Source organism: Crocodylus porosus, unplaced genomic scaffold (genome assembly GCF_001723895.1).
Source record: "Crocodylus porosus isolate Cpor-Errol unplaced genomic scaffold, CroPor_comp1, whole genome shotgun sequence".
Taxonomy (NCBI): Eukaryota; Metazoa; Chordata; order Crocodylia; family Crocodylidae; genus Crocodylus; species Crocodylus porosus.
Genome location: NW_017728886.1, coordinates 74,493,261 through 74,509,388, shown reverse-complemented (window position 1 = coordinate 74,509,388; position 16,128 = coordinate 74,493,261). Strand labels below are relative to the sequence as shown.

The following is a 16,128-nucleotide window of genomic DNA, read 5'->3' as shown; positions in this document are numbered from 1 at the left end:
ACTTCAGCCACATGCTGCCCTGGATGGGATGGGCCCAGCCGGGTTGGCACCAGCCAGGAAAAGCAGCATGCAGCTGAAGCTGGCTTCCTACTTGCTGCTAGGGACGGGAGGATTCTGGCCAGGTCGGCACCGGCCAGCAGAAGTGGCGGCAGAGCCATGTACCACTCGGGACGGGATGAGCCCGGCCAGAGAGGCAGGGGCTCAGCTGCATTTTCCCCCTGCCTGCACCAGTCAGTCCTGAGTGGCACATGGCTCTGCCTCTGCTGGCTGGTGCTGACCTGGCTGGGCTCCTCCTGCCCCCAGCAGCACGTGGCAATCTGGCTTCAGCTAGCTGCATGTGGGTCCCTAGAGGCGAGCTGGATGCTGGGGGCAAGGGGCAGAGCCAGAGGAGAAATAGGCACTGTACCCAGCTCGTCTCATCAGGCATGGCTGGGGCAGCCCTGCACCGCACAGCCCTTGGGGCAGCGGTAGCAGGACCCGGCTCACGTGCTGAGCCTGACCCCACGGGGGTAAGCAGCTCCCCTCTGCTCGCTGTCAGCTGGGGCCTGTGGTCCAGCCCTGCCCTGCCCGCCTTGCCTCGCTGCTGGCCCACCACCACCGTGGAGAAGGCACCAGGACTCCTTGCCTGTCCCGAGCGAGGGACCTCGGGCCAGAGAAAATGGCTTGGCAGGCTCCATGGTGGCCCGGGGGCCATATGTTGGACAAGCCTGATCTAGGGCATGATGAGAACCGTGGTTTGGTCCTTGGCTGCAAGAAGAAAAATATGGTAGAATTGGTTAACCTTAAAAGTCCAGGAGCTGTATCATGGGGAGTCTGCCGCTCAAATGTCTCCATATTTGGAAAACTAACCCTGACCTGCACTTCCAAAGAGTCTCTTATTTCTCATCCTCTTATCTAGTGAAACATTCTACCTGATGCTTTGTTAATTTTGGACCAAAATCTAAAAAAAACAAAACAACCCACACATAATAGGGACCCGACATAAGTCCCTATTGCAGGATGATTGCTGGTAATGTTTATTATAGTAGTGCCTAAGGACCAACTAAAAATAGTGCTAGGACCCTGCTGTGTAGCATGGTAAATGATTCCTGTCCCAAAGTGTTTTATGATTAAAATAGGCAAACAGGCACAGGGCGAGTGGTGGATGCACATGTTGAGTGAACAATATCTTAGTAGCAAACATGGTCCCTAACCTTTTACGAAGGGGTTTGTGGGAATAAGGGAGACTGGGGCAAGCTTGGAGTGAGATGAGTCAAGAGTGAGAGCTAGAGAGAGAGTGTGAGCAAGTGATCAAAAAAGTCAGAACTGGAGAAAAAATCCAGTTAGAACTACAGAAACTTTGAATGTTTAGTAGTCTCAGCTTTCATTCCTTTTGCAGATGATTTGTAAAAGTTGGATTCTGCTTCCCTCTGCAATTTTCCTTCAAGGCCCCATGCTGGGGGTCCTGGCCCACTTTTCACACAGGCTTGAAATCTTGGAACATCTATTGAATGAGGTTAGATGCATTTGAGAATCCACTTTATTTTCAGTAAAAACAGAGTTTTGTAGAGCAGAACATCCTTTACTATAAAACTTTAGTTTTGTACTTCTACCAATTCCATGACATTTCAAATTAACATTTTTTCTTGGGCTATTTCAAAAACTATGTTTTGACTTAGTATGTTTTAATGGCCCAGTTAAATGCAGAAAATAGGACTTGAATGTTGGCATGGTTTTATCTGTAGCAGTGCAACTATAATAAAGCACTGAAGGAAAAGGGAAAACTATTTTTTGTGGCTGTTTTCAATTAATCTTTTGTGTCTTGAAACATTGTTGTATATTATTTAGTGTATTTTAGTGGAGTACATTTCCAGCTTATAACATAAATATACTAAAACTTGCTGTGATAAAATAAAAGTGTGCTTGCTTGCTTGTTTGCTTTGTTTTTATTATTAGCTTTTTGGTTTCTTATGCTCCAAAATTCAGAAGGTCTTCTAGTTTTCCTTGCTGGTAAAGTGTTTTGGCGGACTGAGAGTTTTAGGTAAATAAATAAGTTATTTAAAGTAGAATATAAAACAATTATGGTGATGCTACTGGAATAAATAAAATGAAAAGGAATAGCTAATAAGCACTTAAGTAAGGTAGATCCTACTTTGTCAAGTGCTTTTATTTTCTGTGACATTCTGCACTTACTGTCTTACTACACTTACATTTTTGTCAAATAGGTTTAAGCGCCATCAGTCCCATTCTTAGCAAAAACAAAAGAAACCCCCTTTGTTCAGCAGAGGGACCAGGATTGTAATAGATGTGCCTTGATTTGACTTCTTTAGAGAGCAGGTGCATTGCCCAGGCAAGAACAATGAAGACTTCAGTGCTATTGATAACAATACAACTACTTTTGGAACAAGACTTTATCTAATAAGTAGAAGTTAGATGCAGTGAAGTAGGCAGATGCCATTTAGATCTGACGCAAAGCCTAAATCGTTAGTGACTAGGTGAATTAGTGTGTTCTGGCAGGGAAAGTAGGAGGAGAGCAGTATATGTCCATTTGATATATATTTTTTTTTATTGGCATTCTCACTTAATTTGGGGTTTCAGTAACAATTGCATGCTTCTTTCTGTAATAAAACTGTCTCTGAAGATCCTTGTAGAAACTGTTCATAGTGGTTTATGAGGAAAGACATGCGACTTCTAGAGTTTTTCTGAATTCTAGTTACTTGCAGATGACTCTTATTGCAGACAGTTATTGTCAGATGGGTGTGGCTGAACGCAAGCGTAGAGTAGCATGACCAGCATTTAGAACAGTTACAAAAATCCTGATTAAAATGTTTTTCAAGTAGATATAACTGACGTGACACTTAAAATGTTTCCAGCTGCTTACAGGATTTCCTGCCTGGAACACTCAAGCTTGCTACCTTGCACAAAAAAAAGGAAGTGTCTGTTATTTTACAGATGAGGAAACTGAGGCACTAACACTATTACTTGTTTAAAACAGCCTGGTAGACTAGTGGTAGTGCCAAGAATAAACCATGGCTTTAACAATAACCCTCGTGGGTTCGCGGGTAACCTGTAAACCAAAAATGGGAGTTGCAGGTGCATTTGTCAAGCATTCATTCTAAGCTCTAAATTTAGGTGGCACATGCATGTGTTGTACTCTGTTTTGTACGAAGCATAAAATTATGTGATGTCTTGTCCTTTTTATCCTAAGGTTGGGGGGGGTTTGCTTTGTTTTGGTGGGTTGAGTTTTTATTTGTTTTGTATCTTTGTTTTGGATACACCTTAGCTCAGGTTTACAGTTGGGAGGAGAAAAGTGCTTGTTGAAGGATTTGAAACTTGGTTTTAGCTTGTTTCCATAAAATTGGGACCGTGTCATTAAGGAAAGCCCTCATTGTCCTTTTTGAGTCCACTCAATCTCTCTTTGGCCTCTGACGTGTTATTTAAGGGGAATTCTATTTAAGGTGTGATAATACAGTGAATGAGCCACAAAGTTGTTTTGCATACAACTTCATGGCTCATTTGTATCATATCTTAAATTGACCATGTGGCCAGTTGGGGCTGGCCCATGATAGATCCTTAACTGAAGCCATTGGAACCCAGTGCTTATAACGGTTACCATGTTTGAGGGGCAGCAGGTTACTCTTTTCATGGCCTAGAGGAGATTATCAATGGCATCAACTGTTTCATGTCCTGTTCTGAAGCCTACCCTGGGTATATTGAGAGTGTCCAAGAGGAGTTGACGGTGATCTTTGCAAGCTTCTCCCTTGATTGAGAATGAGAGCTGCAATATAAAATACCAGTTCCTTCATTAATAGTTCAGCATGTGTTATTTAGGGAGGTGATGCATCTTTTGTCTCAAAGGGCATATATATTTCAAGGGCATAGATTCTCTGTTTGCTCTCTGACAAAGGTGTGAGTTAGGATTGGAGGTTGTGGCTCTCTCCTTTTAATGCATTTGCACTTTCCTGTCTGTCCAGTTGCATCTGTTCTCACATGCATGGGGTGCATGTTATCTTGGTATTTCTTTGAAGAAGTCTTTGAGTAGTTTCCTGACAAGTACTCTGGGAGTCTTCTGTGGTGTTAGGTTTGGATTCCGGAACTGAGTGACTCATTGCACTCCATTGACTCTGGTTTCTTTGGGTGTTATTCTTACAGTACCATGGCTGGCAGTTTCCCTAGTACTTCTCTTGCAAAAAAATCCTGAGTAACTTTAAATAAAAAGAGATGTATAGTGAAGCATATGGGGGGTCTTTGCATTGACTTTGATATCAAAATTTGGTACTTGGTTTTTAACAGGGAAGTGAACCAACTATTCAGTAGCATCTGGTATGCAGTGCTTGAAACTTGACTGTGGTGTAGAATCAGAGCAGTGAGGATTTTCTTCCTGCATTTCACTTGTTTTGAAATGATCTCTTTTAATGCTTAAGTTTTTAGTTGTTGTGTATTCCAGTGGGGTATAAGTAACTACTAGAAGTTACAGTTTGACTTTATTTAAACCTAAGTTAAAGATATTGGGAGAAAGATGTATAAGTATAGCAAATCAAAATAGCAGTGGACTCTTCAGGCTCAAGAACTTCACTAGTGATTATGGATTTGACCATTACATAAAATAGTCAGCTACCAGTGTATTAAATATTACAAGTGATTAGTGAGTTGCTGAGTACCTATATTCCTATGTGGGCTTTTAAGTAATGTGTCTTGATTTCTCTCTCTTTTGTTGAATATTTATAGCTCTGGGTACTTCAGTTTAAAAGCTTAAATAAGGTATTTAGATAGCAAATTCGAAAACTGGTTAAAATATGAATACTAATAACTTTATTTGGTACAATGCGTTAATCCATTCCAAACACTTAATTTTGGCTTATTATTTTAATTGCTGTTGTTTTTATATTTAGTTATTAGTCTCTTTTAAAGGAATAATGTGAATTCCTTTACTTCATCATACTCATTTTTAAATGAGATATTTTTATGCTTCTAATTTTATAGTCGGTGCAGTAAAACACTGATGTGGGGAATGCATATTCATCTCAGTTTCTGGTATATTTTAACATTTGGCACAAAACAGTTATCTTGTGATGGGAAGTTATTTTGGCATTACTTTGACTCTTCTCTTTTATCTTTTAACAAATATACTGCTGCTTAAATGCTTGTTGAATTGCCAGTTTTTAATACTGTAACTTGAAACAACTAATCTTTCTAAGATACAGCTTCCTTAAAGTGTTTGTTCATTTTCCATATTTAAGGAAAATCACTTATCCAGTTTTTAGCAGAGATTTTAAGCATTAAGATTCTTCTACCCTTCTTTTCAGTAAACTGTTGAAATGATTTCTCTTTATATTGCATTTGAAGTAAATTATATAAAAGATGCTTGTTGGCTTGATTTTTTGCCCCGCCAGATGCCAGTCACAGCTGCATAATTTTAAAGTCACAAACCAATCTCTTAAAAAAACTCGTTTGTTGGATGACTGCAAGAAAATTCTGTAACGCTTGTGTTAAATTTTATTTGGAAGAATGACGTGTTATAGGTAACGTGAATATATCCTAGAAGTAATCTTATCTCTCTCCTTTTATTTTAGATATGTTTGTCAGTGACAATGGATTATTTATTTTCAACAGACACTCTTATATGAGAAGGTTGCAATTCCAAACAGTTTAAGCATTCTTCCTTCTCCTGGAACAGTATGGCAGGCTTCAAACGAGGGTATGATGGGAAAATTGCTGGATTGTATGATTTGGATAAAACCTTGGGAAGAGGCCATTTTGCTGTGGTCAAACTTGCCCGACATGTCTTCACAGGTGAGAAAGTAGCAGTGAAAGTAATTGACAAGACCAAACTGGACACTTTAGCCACTGGGCATCTTTTCCAAGAAGTTAGATGCATGAAACTAGTGCAGCATCCAAATATTGTACGCTTGTATGAAGTGATTGACACCCAGACCAAACTTTATCTTATCTTAGAACTTGGTGATGGAGGAGATATGTTTGATTACATCATGAAACATGAAGAGGGTCTTAATGAGGAACTGGCTAAGAAATATTTTGCTCAGATAGTTCATGCCATATCTTACTGCCATAAACTACATGTAGTTCACAGAGACTTAAAACCAGAGAATGTGGTCTTTTTTGAAAAACAAGGACTTGTGAAATTGACTGACTTTGGCTTCAGCAACAAATTTCAGCCTGGGAAGAAGCTCACAACAAGTTGTGGATCTCTTGCCTATTCTGCTCCTGAAATTTTACTTGGGGATGAATATGATGCACCAGCAGTGGGTAAGTTACCATATTGTTAAGTTTAAACAGTAATCTTGACTTGCATATTTGGATATTGTATCAGTTGTTTTCCCTTTCAAGATAATTCCATGGTTGAAAGCTGAGTAATCAGCAAGAAGTATTATAGTAAGCCTACAATCACCTGTGAGTCAAGGTTGCAACAGCTTTATTTGAAGGAGATAATATTTAGCCTGCTCAAGAACTTTCAAAGCTGGTCTTAAATCTTCTATATTTTTGTATCAAATGTTAAAAATGAAAACATGCAGGGGATTATAACAATTTACCAGTAGTAAGATGGATGCAGTGTATCTTTTGTGTATCTGTGTAAACAAAACTCAGCCTCCTTTGTGGGACCAGAAAGGCAATAGTTTAAGATCTCTTATGGAACAGAAGAGAATCATTATCTTAGTATTAGAAATAGAAGCACATTTGGAGGTGAAACACCTTTTATAGGGTGACTGAGATGACCTAAGGGGAAGTAGTAACTAATCTAATGCATAAGATTTGTGATTTGGCCGTAAAAGGTGGACAGCCGACAAAGGTTCACTACCAGAAAAATGAAATGAAAACTACTTGTGCCAACAACCAAAATATAGAACTGCTCTCCTTTTGGTAGCTGTATACCAAAGTCAGTGGTCAAAGTTGTATACCCTCTGAGGTCCATTACTGGGGTCAGGTTGGGACAAATGATCAAACTGTAGCAAGTTACAAGGGGCTGAGCATGTAAGTCTTCTGTAGTAAATGCTTGCTGTTGACTTTCAGTAAGTAAAAGCTAAAGACTAAGTTGCCTAATCTTAACTTTTTATTTAAATGGGGCAGGAGCTGTCAGCATTACTGCAGAGCTGATCCTCGTCCTACCCCTGTTAATTCTTTTTAATTTGGTCACTTGTGCTTACCCATCCATTAGCACAACTGCCACTAACTTTTGTAGCATATTACTGTACAACTGGGCAAGCATCTGATAAAAAGAAAAGCTTCAGTGGATGTACTTACTATCCTTTGGAAGTCTGAAATACTTTTACTGTGGTCAAATGCTTCTTGTACTAGCCATGCAAGTATCTATTCCGTTGTTCTGTTTTCATATCGCATAGTAGAACTTTCAGTCTTGCATGTACTCAAGCTTTTTTCAGGGTTGTGTTTCTGGTGGTGATAGCTAACAAAATATTTAAAGCTGATTTGTTTCAGGCTTTTGATAATGTTTTGCCTCTTGTTATTGCTTAAGACATTGTAGGTTGCTCCTGGATAAAAGAGCAGATCTTAGGGTGTGGGGGGAGGTAGTTCTCTCAATCTGAGATCTCAAATTTCTTCCTAAGAAGATCTAAATACAAAACTTGACTTTGTCTTTTTCTAGTTTTGAATGTAGGTGTTTATTGTACTTTCCAGTCTCTTCTGTACCTTATTTAAACAATCTGTTGACTAGTAAAGGTGGGTCTTAAGACATTTAGTTTTAAGAAAAATAGGAATTTTTTTAGCATATCCATATCAATAGCAGACTTCAGGGTGGCTCAGTTATTAACTCTAAGACGGAAGAGACTGAAACCAATATCAAGATGCTCTTAAAGTTAAGCTTGTCTTCAGTTTTGGTAGCTGTACCTAGCAACTGATGATTGAGCTAGTCATGCCTTTGACCAAGTGATTTAGGACAAGTCACAGCCATATCTTTTTTTAAAATTTAAAAAACAGGTTCTTTGTTTGGATTCTTCTGTGGTATCACAGAAGTTCAGGTAGTTCTGCCTATTATCCTTATCAAAGCAAATCAAATTAAAATAGCCTTGTCCTTTCAGTTCAGCCCTCAAAGTTTCTTCTGCTTCTTCCTGAAGCAATACCTTCCTTCAGCCTCTTTCTCCCACCATCAGCTACAGCCTGTTTTAAATGCTCCCACCTGGAGATTCATGCCCTCCAAACCTGTACCTCATTGGCATGTAAAGCTAGCAGCCCCCCTGTGTCCTTAAAGGGTCTCTTGATCCTGAAAAAAGGAACTAAGTTCTTCTGTGCGTTGAGTTTCTAGAAGTACAGTTTTAGTGCCTACCTGGAATTCACCTGTTGTAGAAAGTCTGTTGCTTGGCTCTTGTTGAGTCCAGTCTTTCTGTCATATGATATGAAAAAGCCTTGCTACAGAGGAATGGGGAAGAAGCTGAAGTTTTGGGACTGCAACCTGTTGCAGTTAGTAAGAGGAAAGAAATAAGATCAGAAAGTGTCTCTGGGAATTGAGAAGATGGTGACAGCACTAAAGAGACTAGCATGCTTTTATGATGGGGAAAAAATCATATGCTTAAACCAAGAAGGGATACATTGCTAAGGTTATAGGAAGAAGAGAAAGACATGAGGCAGAGATTGAGTGAGCCTGAAATATTTGCAAATTTGGATATGACACAGCTTGTAAGATGCATGCATTGGTAGGACACAGCTTTCAGATAATAGAAAATCTTAGAAAATTAAGGTTGGAAGGGACCTCAGGAGGTCACCTAGTTCAACTCTCTGCTCAGAGTAGGACCAAAATGGATGCATGGTGCAATTTTGTTATACCCACTTCTGATTGTGCTGGAAGTTTTAATCCTAGAACTTCATTCTAGGAGGTTATATTGCTTTCACATGTATAGCCATCTGTTCTGTTGTAGGCCTATTGCAATTTATCAGATAACTTCTTGACCGGTATTGAATAAACAGTCTGTTATGGTGGTTCACAGTAGTGACTTCAAATTCACCCAAAAGTAGAAAGAAATTGATTAAAAAGAGTTACTAGAGTATGTTTTAAACTAAACCAGAACTGTTCCAGGTTTGTTGGGTTTAAAAATATAGTGGGCTTTTGGGGGATTTTTGAAGGGAAAAAAACCCAGGGTGTAAAATCAGTGTAATTGCAATCTTCATAAAATTTCTAGGCAGGGTAACCTAGCTTGGGAGCATATTGTTTAAGCTATTCCCATATGTCTGACTTTGATCATCAGAAGAGATATGTTGGTTTCTCAGTATTATGTTTTGGAAGATAAACATTTCTCTGCTTATCATCTTGAAGTATATTCCAAATGTGAAATAAGAGAACTTTAAATTGTTACATTGATCTGAAATAGCTTGCACTTAAAAATGGTCCAAACTCTACCTGAAAGCAGATAAAAACAGGCCTCAAGTCTCATTTTATAAATGCTGCAGTATGTTATGTCCTACTCCACACAGCAAAGTAATGCTGCCTACTTAACTAGCCTTGAGAACTTTTTCTTAACACCTGTGTGAGAGGCAGTAGGTCTAGCTGAGGCAGATAGGAACCTAAGAAAGTAGCGAGCAGAGCAAGCAGAAAGGGTGGACAAAAGAAAGCTGAATCTCTTGGGAAATTTAGGCAGGATATTACTCTCCTCCCTCGCCCCATCTGTTGAAATTACTGTTTCAACCTTTTAAACTAATTTCCATGCACTGTATTCTTCCATTGGAAACACCACTAGTTCCAGGTAGGCTCTATACTGATCTAGATCTTTGACTCATGGACCAATAATTGACCCTAGGGAGTGGCCAGGAGCTTGTGCTTCAAAATAAAGTTGCATACCAACAAAATACAACTAATTTTGCACTGTTATATTTGAGAGAGAAGTTAGGAAGAACTTAATCTTTCAGGTGACCAACTTTTGTGTTTTGAATGAGGGTTTTCTTGGCATTTTGGCTAAGATCAAGTGACGTCAGTATTTATCACAGGGCACAGGCAGAAGTTATACTTGTCATGTGATCAGCCCCCTGAACTACTCTACAGCTGTGCCATGATGTGCATGCATGGCTGCAGAGCACTTTAAAAGTGGCTGATTGCATGACAAATTAACCCTCATCTAATGAGGGATCAGATGAAGGCACTCCAAAGTGGAGCGCCTTGGGGAACTCAGTCTGTCAGTGTGGCTTCTGGAGTTATCTGCAAGAAGGGAGTGGGGAGAAAGGAGGGGGAGCTGTGGGCTGGGGGTTGCCTGGCCTGAGCTGGAGTAGGGGAGGTTTGTATCTGCCCAGCCCTGATTGTGGGGCAGGCAAGCTCAGTTCCGCCCCGCTTCCCCCCCAAGTGTGGGGGCTTGCACCTCTGTCGGCCCCCCACAGACTTGTGTAGCAAATTGTTTTTACACCCATAGTGGCACAGGGCTTTTTTTTCCTTCTAAAAAGAATAACTCTCAAATATAAATTAATGCATTGGTATCTTCCTGACTGTATGCAACCTGAACCAGTTACAGATAAGTGCGAACTGCTTCCATGTAGTGAGCTGGTTATTTTGATAGTCATTAGATTTTGGCAGTAACTTTGGTTGTGTTGATTGTTAAGGGTTGTGCAATACAGAGTTTTACTCCTTTCTGCTTTTGATTTCAGTCACCTCTGTACAGAGATGTGGGTTTTCTGGAAAATTGTGAATTGGAAAATTTTCCATTGCCCTAAATAGAGCATGATTTGATTTAGCGTGTTTATGCAACTTATATTTAGTAAACAAAACTAAAAAAGTACACCTATGTTAATTTTATGTCTCAGTAGCCACCAGTATTTGAACTGAAATATTTGATTAAGAAAAAAATAAGCGCACACTTAACGTGGTTTAAATGTTGTATTCAAACAAATTCAAAGCTGTATGTGGAAAGAAATTATTTTCATTTGGAATACTTGTAAAAATGTAAAGACACACAGTACCGTGTACTTCCCTTTACATTGTGTAAGTTTAAGAAAAAAAAATGAAGGCACTGAAAACAGGTGATACTAATTTTAGCACACCTGAAGAACTGTGCATGATATGCCATGGTTGTCCACTCATCTACTTCAGAGTTTAACTCTCTTCCACTGAGGTCATTGTGGCACCTCCAGTTTCACTGTCACTATCTATAGAATCACTTGTGCTACTTATTAGTTTCATTTCAAAATAAAAAGTGAGCCACGTTCTCTTTTGCTAAAAAAGGTTTGGTTTTACCAATGAGTCTATGGGCAAGGGCCATATCATCACACTGCATCTTTTCCACTGATTGGGCTTCTGACTGATTCTCCAGAAACAAGAGATTTTGAGAAATAGAAACAAGCTTAGCAGTGTGTTCATTTGTTTTTTATTTCACCTGCACAGCTAATTAGGTGAATTCATAACTTGATTTTTGGTTTGGATTATTATATATTGATCTGTAAACCCTCCTGTTTACAAGTCAGTAAAATATATATGTACTCTCTCATATACTTCCTGGGGATAATCACCTGAAAAACACTAATTACATACAACTTTGAAACTGCCAAGCATGCCTAATATTGCACTGGCATCCATTTATGGTTACTAATGAAACAATGAATTTTTAGAAGTGGAAAATTTCCCATGGAAAAATAAAGCACAAGAAAATTTTCTACCCCACATCTCTGCCTCTGTACTTCCACATACAGGAACTGAAAGGGGAGATGAAGCCCTGCTGTAAAAAGCCTAAACTGCATTGGTGGAACCTCATCCCTTACTTTTTCTAGGATTGTTGTCTACTTTGGTGCTATAATGTTCAACCTTTTATATGCTCCCTTATGCAGTGCAATAACTTTGTATTTACAGAATTGGCAACTAATTTGGGTTTATAAATAAATGTAACACCAATAAAACAATGCAAGGGAAACTGAAAGGCCTTTAATTTCTTTTTAAAAAAACCAGTTCTTTGCATTTACCACCCCTACTATTCCCTGTGGACCCTTGTAGAAGGTTTAACTGAATGGCTTGGTTTGAAGTATGAACGTTTTTAAGTATGCTTTCTTCTGTCCTGAGGTTGTAGTTGGAGTAAGAGGGTAGTAGGCACCTTTTGTGCCTAAAGGCTGCCTATTAAGTTATGGGTTGAATGATAAAATAAAAACTCTTGTTGGCTGAAGTGTCGCATGTTTGCTTTCAGCTAACATATAGAAAAGAACTTCTCCAGCTGGTGTTGTCATGGGAAGCTGAAAGAAACTTGCTGTTGTATCTGAACTTAAGGCCTCTACTTCAATTGTAGTTCATATAATAGAACTTTACATTTAGAAAGTTGTAGGTCAGGTAAGTTTTTACAGAGGACAAAGTTCTGTTATTTTTGATTAAGCTAAAAACCTCATATAATTGCTAAACATTTCAGGGAATGTTGTTACTTGTGATGACCATGGGAGCTATGATGCTATATTTAGCATTGTAGCTACAATGTGAAACTTGCTTTTATGACTTCAATTCTTATAGATAAATGACAAATTTATGTTGGAAAAACTTTTTTATTCTGAATTGCAGGCTCTGTGGGTAGGAGTTTTTTTTTATGTCTCTCTCCTGGGCCTAGCACAACCGAGAACATCTCTCTAAGATGCTATGCAGTACAAGTAATAAAGAAACCATTTTTTGTAGGTATAAGTGCATAAAGGGATTGTGTTTCAGTCTTTTTTTCAGAGCAGAAACCGAAAGATGGTTTCAAAGTAGACTTCATAAAATCAGCATGGCTAAGCAGGGGTCTAGTAACCTCTTCTGTCTATTCCTACGGTGGCTAAAACGCAGCTTGAGAGCAGCATGTGGCTCACTGGCATGGTACTTGTGACTCTCTGGAGCGTCTCTGCTGAAGCCCTGCCCGCTTTTTCCCGAGGTGGCTTCGTGGGAAACCAGGTTGCCGGGTGTAGGAACTGCTGCCATGCTTCTTACCCCGGGGTGTGCCTCCCGTGAGGAAAGCCAGAGCAGCTTGGCAGTGCAGTGGGGGGGTGAGGAAACCATTCCAGTCGACGTCTCTCAGCACCTCTTCCTTCCCCTCTGCCCTCCTGTCTGGCTTTAGTGGAGGATCGGATGTGGCAGGGTGAGTAACTCTGGCCACACCTGGTGTATTCCTATAACTCATGATTTTTGAGGTTGTCATAAAAGGAGTTTAAAATTATGATATAGTTTAAAATGTTAGCATTATACACTTTAAATGCAGGCAATATGAAAGTTAAAATGGATGTGTAGTGGTAGGGACAGTACATTATGTACATGTATTGTACCTTGAGCCTGATGCCTATAATGGTCCATCTCTTTTGCCCCATATTAGACTAATACACATCAAGTGCTATTTCTGTCAGTCTCTTATGCATTAATAATGGATGTATATATTTCAAGTGGTGACATGGCAATTATTTTTCTGCTTTAAAAATGCCTTTTTTGAATTTCTGTTATAAAGTTTGAGAAAATTAACAACTATATAGTCATAGAATATTTATAGCTGTCCTGTGTTGAATGTTTTTTTTAGGTTTAACTTAAAATGAGATTGCAGCCAATTTTTTTCCCCAAAAAGAAGTAAGTCTGGATATTACTCCTCTGTATGAAAATTCAGAGTTAAATTAGCTGAAATTCATTTATGTTTTGTTTTAAAAATCATCTGTGATTAGATTGTGCATTTGGAGATTTCTTGATAAAGCTAGAGGTATAAAGACGCAACTAATTTGAAGATTCAGTTTTAAGATAAATTTGCTTAACTAGAACTGATGAGCAAAAAACAAGCTTTGAAAGTATAACTTGAATACTTTTGAAGAGGTTGTAAAAGTGGCTACTACATACTTAAAGTCTTGATTTTATTACAACTTTGCTTTAAAAATTGGTGTATATTGGCTTTTAACACTGTGTAACTAATACTCATTTCTGAGTTTGACTGCTACAGTTCATATGCAAACTAATGAAATTGTATTTTGACTGAAGGAGAAACCTGGATTTTTCCCTCAGTAAACTCCTTCTCATGTACCTTTTGGTTGAACACTCTCTCTTTATTGATTGATCCTTGTACATTCCTGAACAACCTGGGACATTAAGTGCAACTGATAATGGTGTCTTGTATATAAGTCTTTCACGCTCAATTTCAGATTTACTTTACCAAAATATACATAGGGATGAATACATTCCCTTTTAAATTCAGACTTCACCGGGGTTTGTAAAGAATAATTTCAAGTGAAACAACAGAAAAGTCTTTCAAAGCAGATTTTAATTACTGAAACTTTTAGCCTGTACCCCAGTGTAGTCCATGGTTCTTGTGCATCTCCTGTGAAAAGAGTACATCTCCCAAGAGCATAGTATGGTCTTCTGCTATTGAAGAGCTGTGTCTTGTTACTGAAAAATGCTATGTCCAGAGGCATCAACATGTGATATATTCACAAGTGACTTTATATTTTAATCATTATTTATGTCCATTTCTAGCCTGCCAGTTTTGCTGGTATAGATGTGATGATACAGGTTTCATGGCACAAAAACTACTGTATTTACTTGAATACAGGCCAAGGGCCCCTTTCCTCTTGCCCCCAGTCAGCATGGGGTAGGGGGAAGAAAGCCCCTTGTCTTGCATTCACATGCTTGGAAACTTAAATACATTATCTATTTTTGAAGTGTTGTCAAAACTGTGTATACTCAGTAATGGAAACCAACTACATATTTGATTTAAATGCAGCCAATGCTGAACATGACTCCAAATGCATGGCACGTATTGGGCAAAGATGTTGATGGAAACCTAGCTCAAGAATAAGTTAGTTTAGCTCATTTGATAAGATGTATGGTTTCATAGATGTTAGGGGCTGAAAGGGACTTTGGAAGATCATACAGTCCAGCCACGCAAAATCCCCAGATGGGAGGATCCTGCTGTGAATCTGAGCCCATACCCAGGCTTGAACTCACAACTCTGTGGCTCCAGCTTCAGCACACAACCCCCAAGCCCAGAGAGCCAGGCCGAGAGTAGTGTTTACTGAGTGCAGTCCCCTTCACTGCTGACTTTTTTTAATCATGGTGAACCATGACACTGCATACATTTCAACTGCCTCTTCACTCCCATGGCTGAGCTGTGCCTTTGTTTCCCATTTCCAATGATTCCTGATTCTTCACTAGCCTTAAATGTCTGACAAACATTACCAAGTGGAACCCCTAACAGTTTACCTAGAGATCCTCTATCAGCTCTTCTCTCAGCCTATCCAGGTGGAGCTGGACTAAGTTGTCCTGTGCCTAATCTACATCTAAATTTTTGGAGGATCCCAGGATTTGTGATTGGAACTGGGTATTCTTGTCATGAGTGCGAGGCTAATTATCACATGGAATCTTTGTGGAGAGTATCTGGAGCAGTGCTGAGCTGTAGGGTCCCCATGGCTTGAAATGCTGTTGACTCTGCTGGGGCCCAGCCCAGTGAACTATATGGTAAATTATGAGCCTTTGGGCTGTGGACTAATATGCATTGTTTGTCCTACATATCGTTTCTCAGCCTGAAGTGTTAAGATCAAGTGACACTGGACCCCAAGGCCTCTTGGCGTAGGGCTTTCATGTAGAATAACTGCATAGATTTAGGGAGTAACTGAAGCCCCAGACTGATGGGTCTGGAAAGGAGGATACTTGCTTGGTGGTAGAGCCACATGGACTTGATGATTGAGTTTTGCTTAGTCAGATTTTGGGAATTGACTATTGGGCTTTGCCGCATTGAATTTGGAACTGATTTAGCCTTGATGAAGATTTAAAAAAAAAAAAAAAAGATTGTCTTATATGTAGGTAGGTGCTTAAATGTTTGAGTACCATGCTAAAACTTTTAGCAATTTCAAAAAAGATAACATGGATCAATTCTGGATGAACTAAGTCTAGGGGTAGTATATGCAAATTACTACAGCAGCTGTTATTTTAAAGTCAGTGTTTTTCAATTTTGCTCTTCACTTCCATGTGCTCAGAGGGAGCAGGGTCTGACAAGGGGCTGCATGGGGAAGATGCTGGGGAGAAGCAGAGGGCAGGGGTTACCTGACTACTCCCTTGCCAGATCTATTTTCCCTGCTGTAGTAGTGGAAGAGGGGCAAATTGAAGGCAATAATTAGATTCTAAACCTGGAAAATTATGGAAAATTTCTAAATTTGTAAATTATAAACTTTAGATTTTATATGCAATCTAATTATTAGGAGATCATCTTATAATCAGGGCTGTCTTTTATG

General features: G+C 39.2%; 1 protein-coding gene across 2 annotated transcripts in view; it reads left to right on the top strand.

The window, feature by feature from the left end:
• The window catches only part of SNRK (SNF related kinase), a 58,299-nt gene that overhangs the window by 8,045 nt on the left and 34,126 nt on the right, over positions 1 to 16,128 (top strand). For both annotated transcript variants that reach the window (XM_019536494.1, XM_019536489.1), the window contains exon 3: positions 5,553 to 6,246. In XM_019536494.1, coding sequence (XP_019392039.1) covers positions 5,658 to 6,246 — 589 coding nt within the window. In that variant the 5' untranslated portion in view covers positions 5,553 to 5,657. The remainder of the gene's footprint in view (positions 1 to 5,552; positions 6,247 to 16,128) is intronic.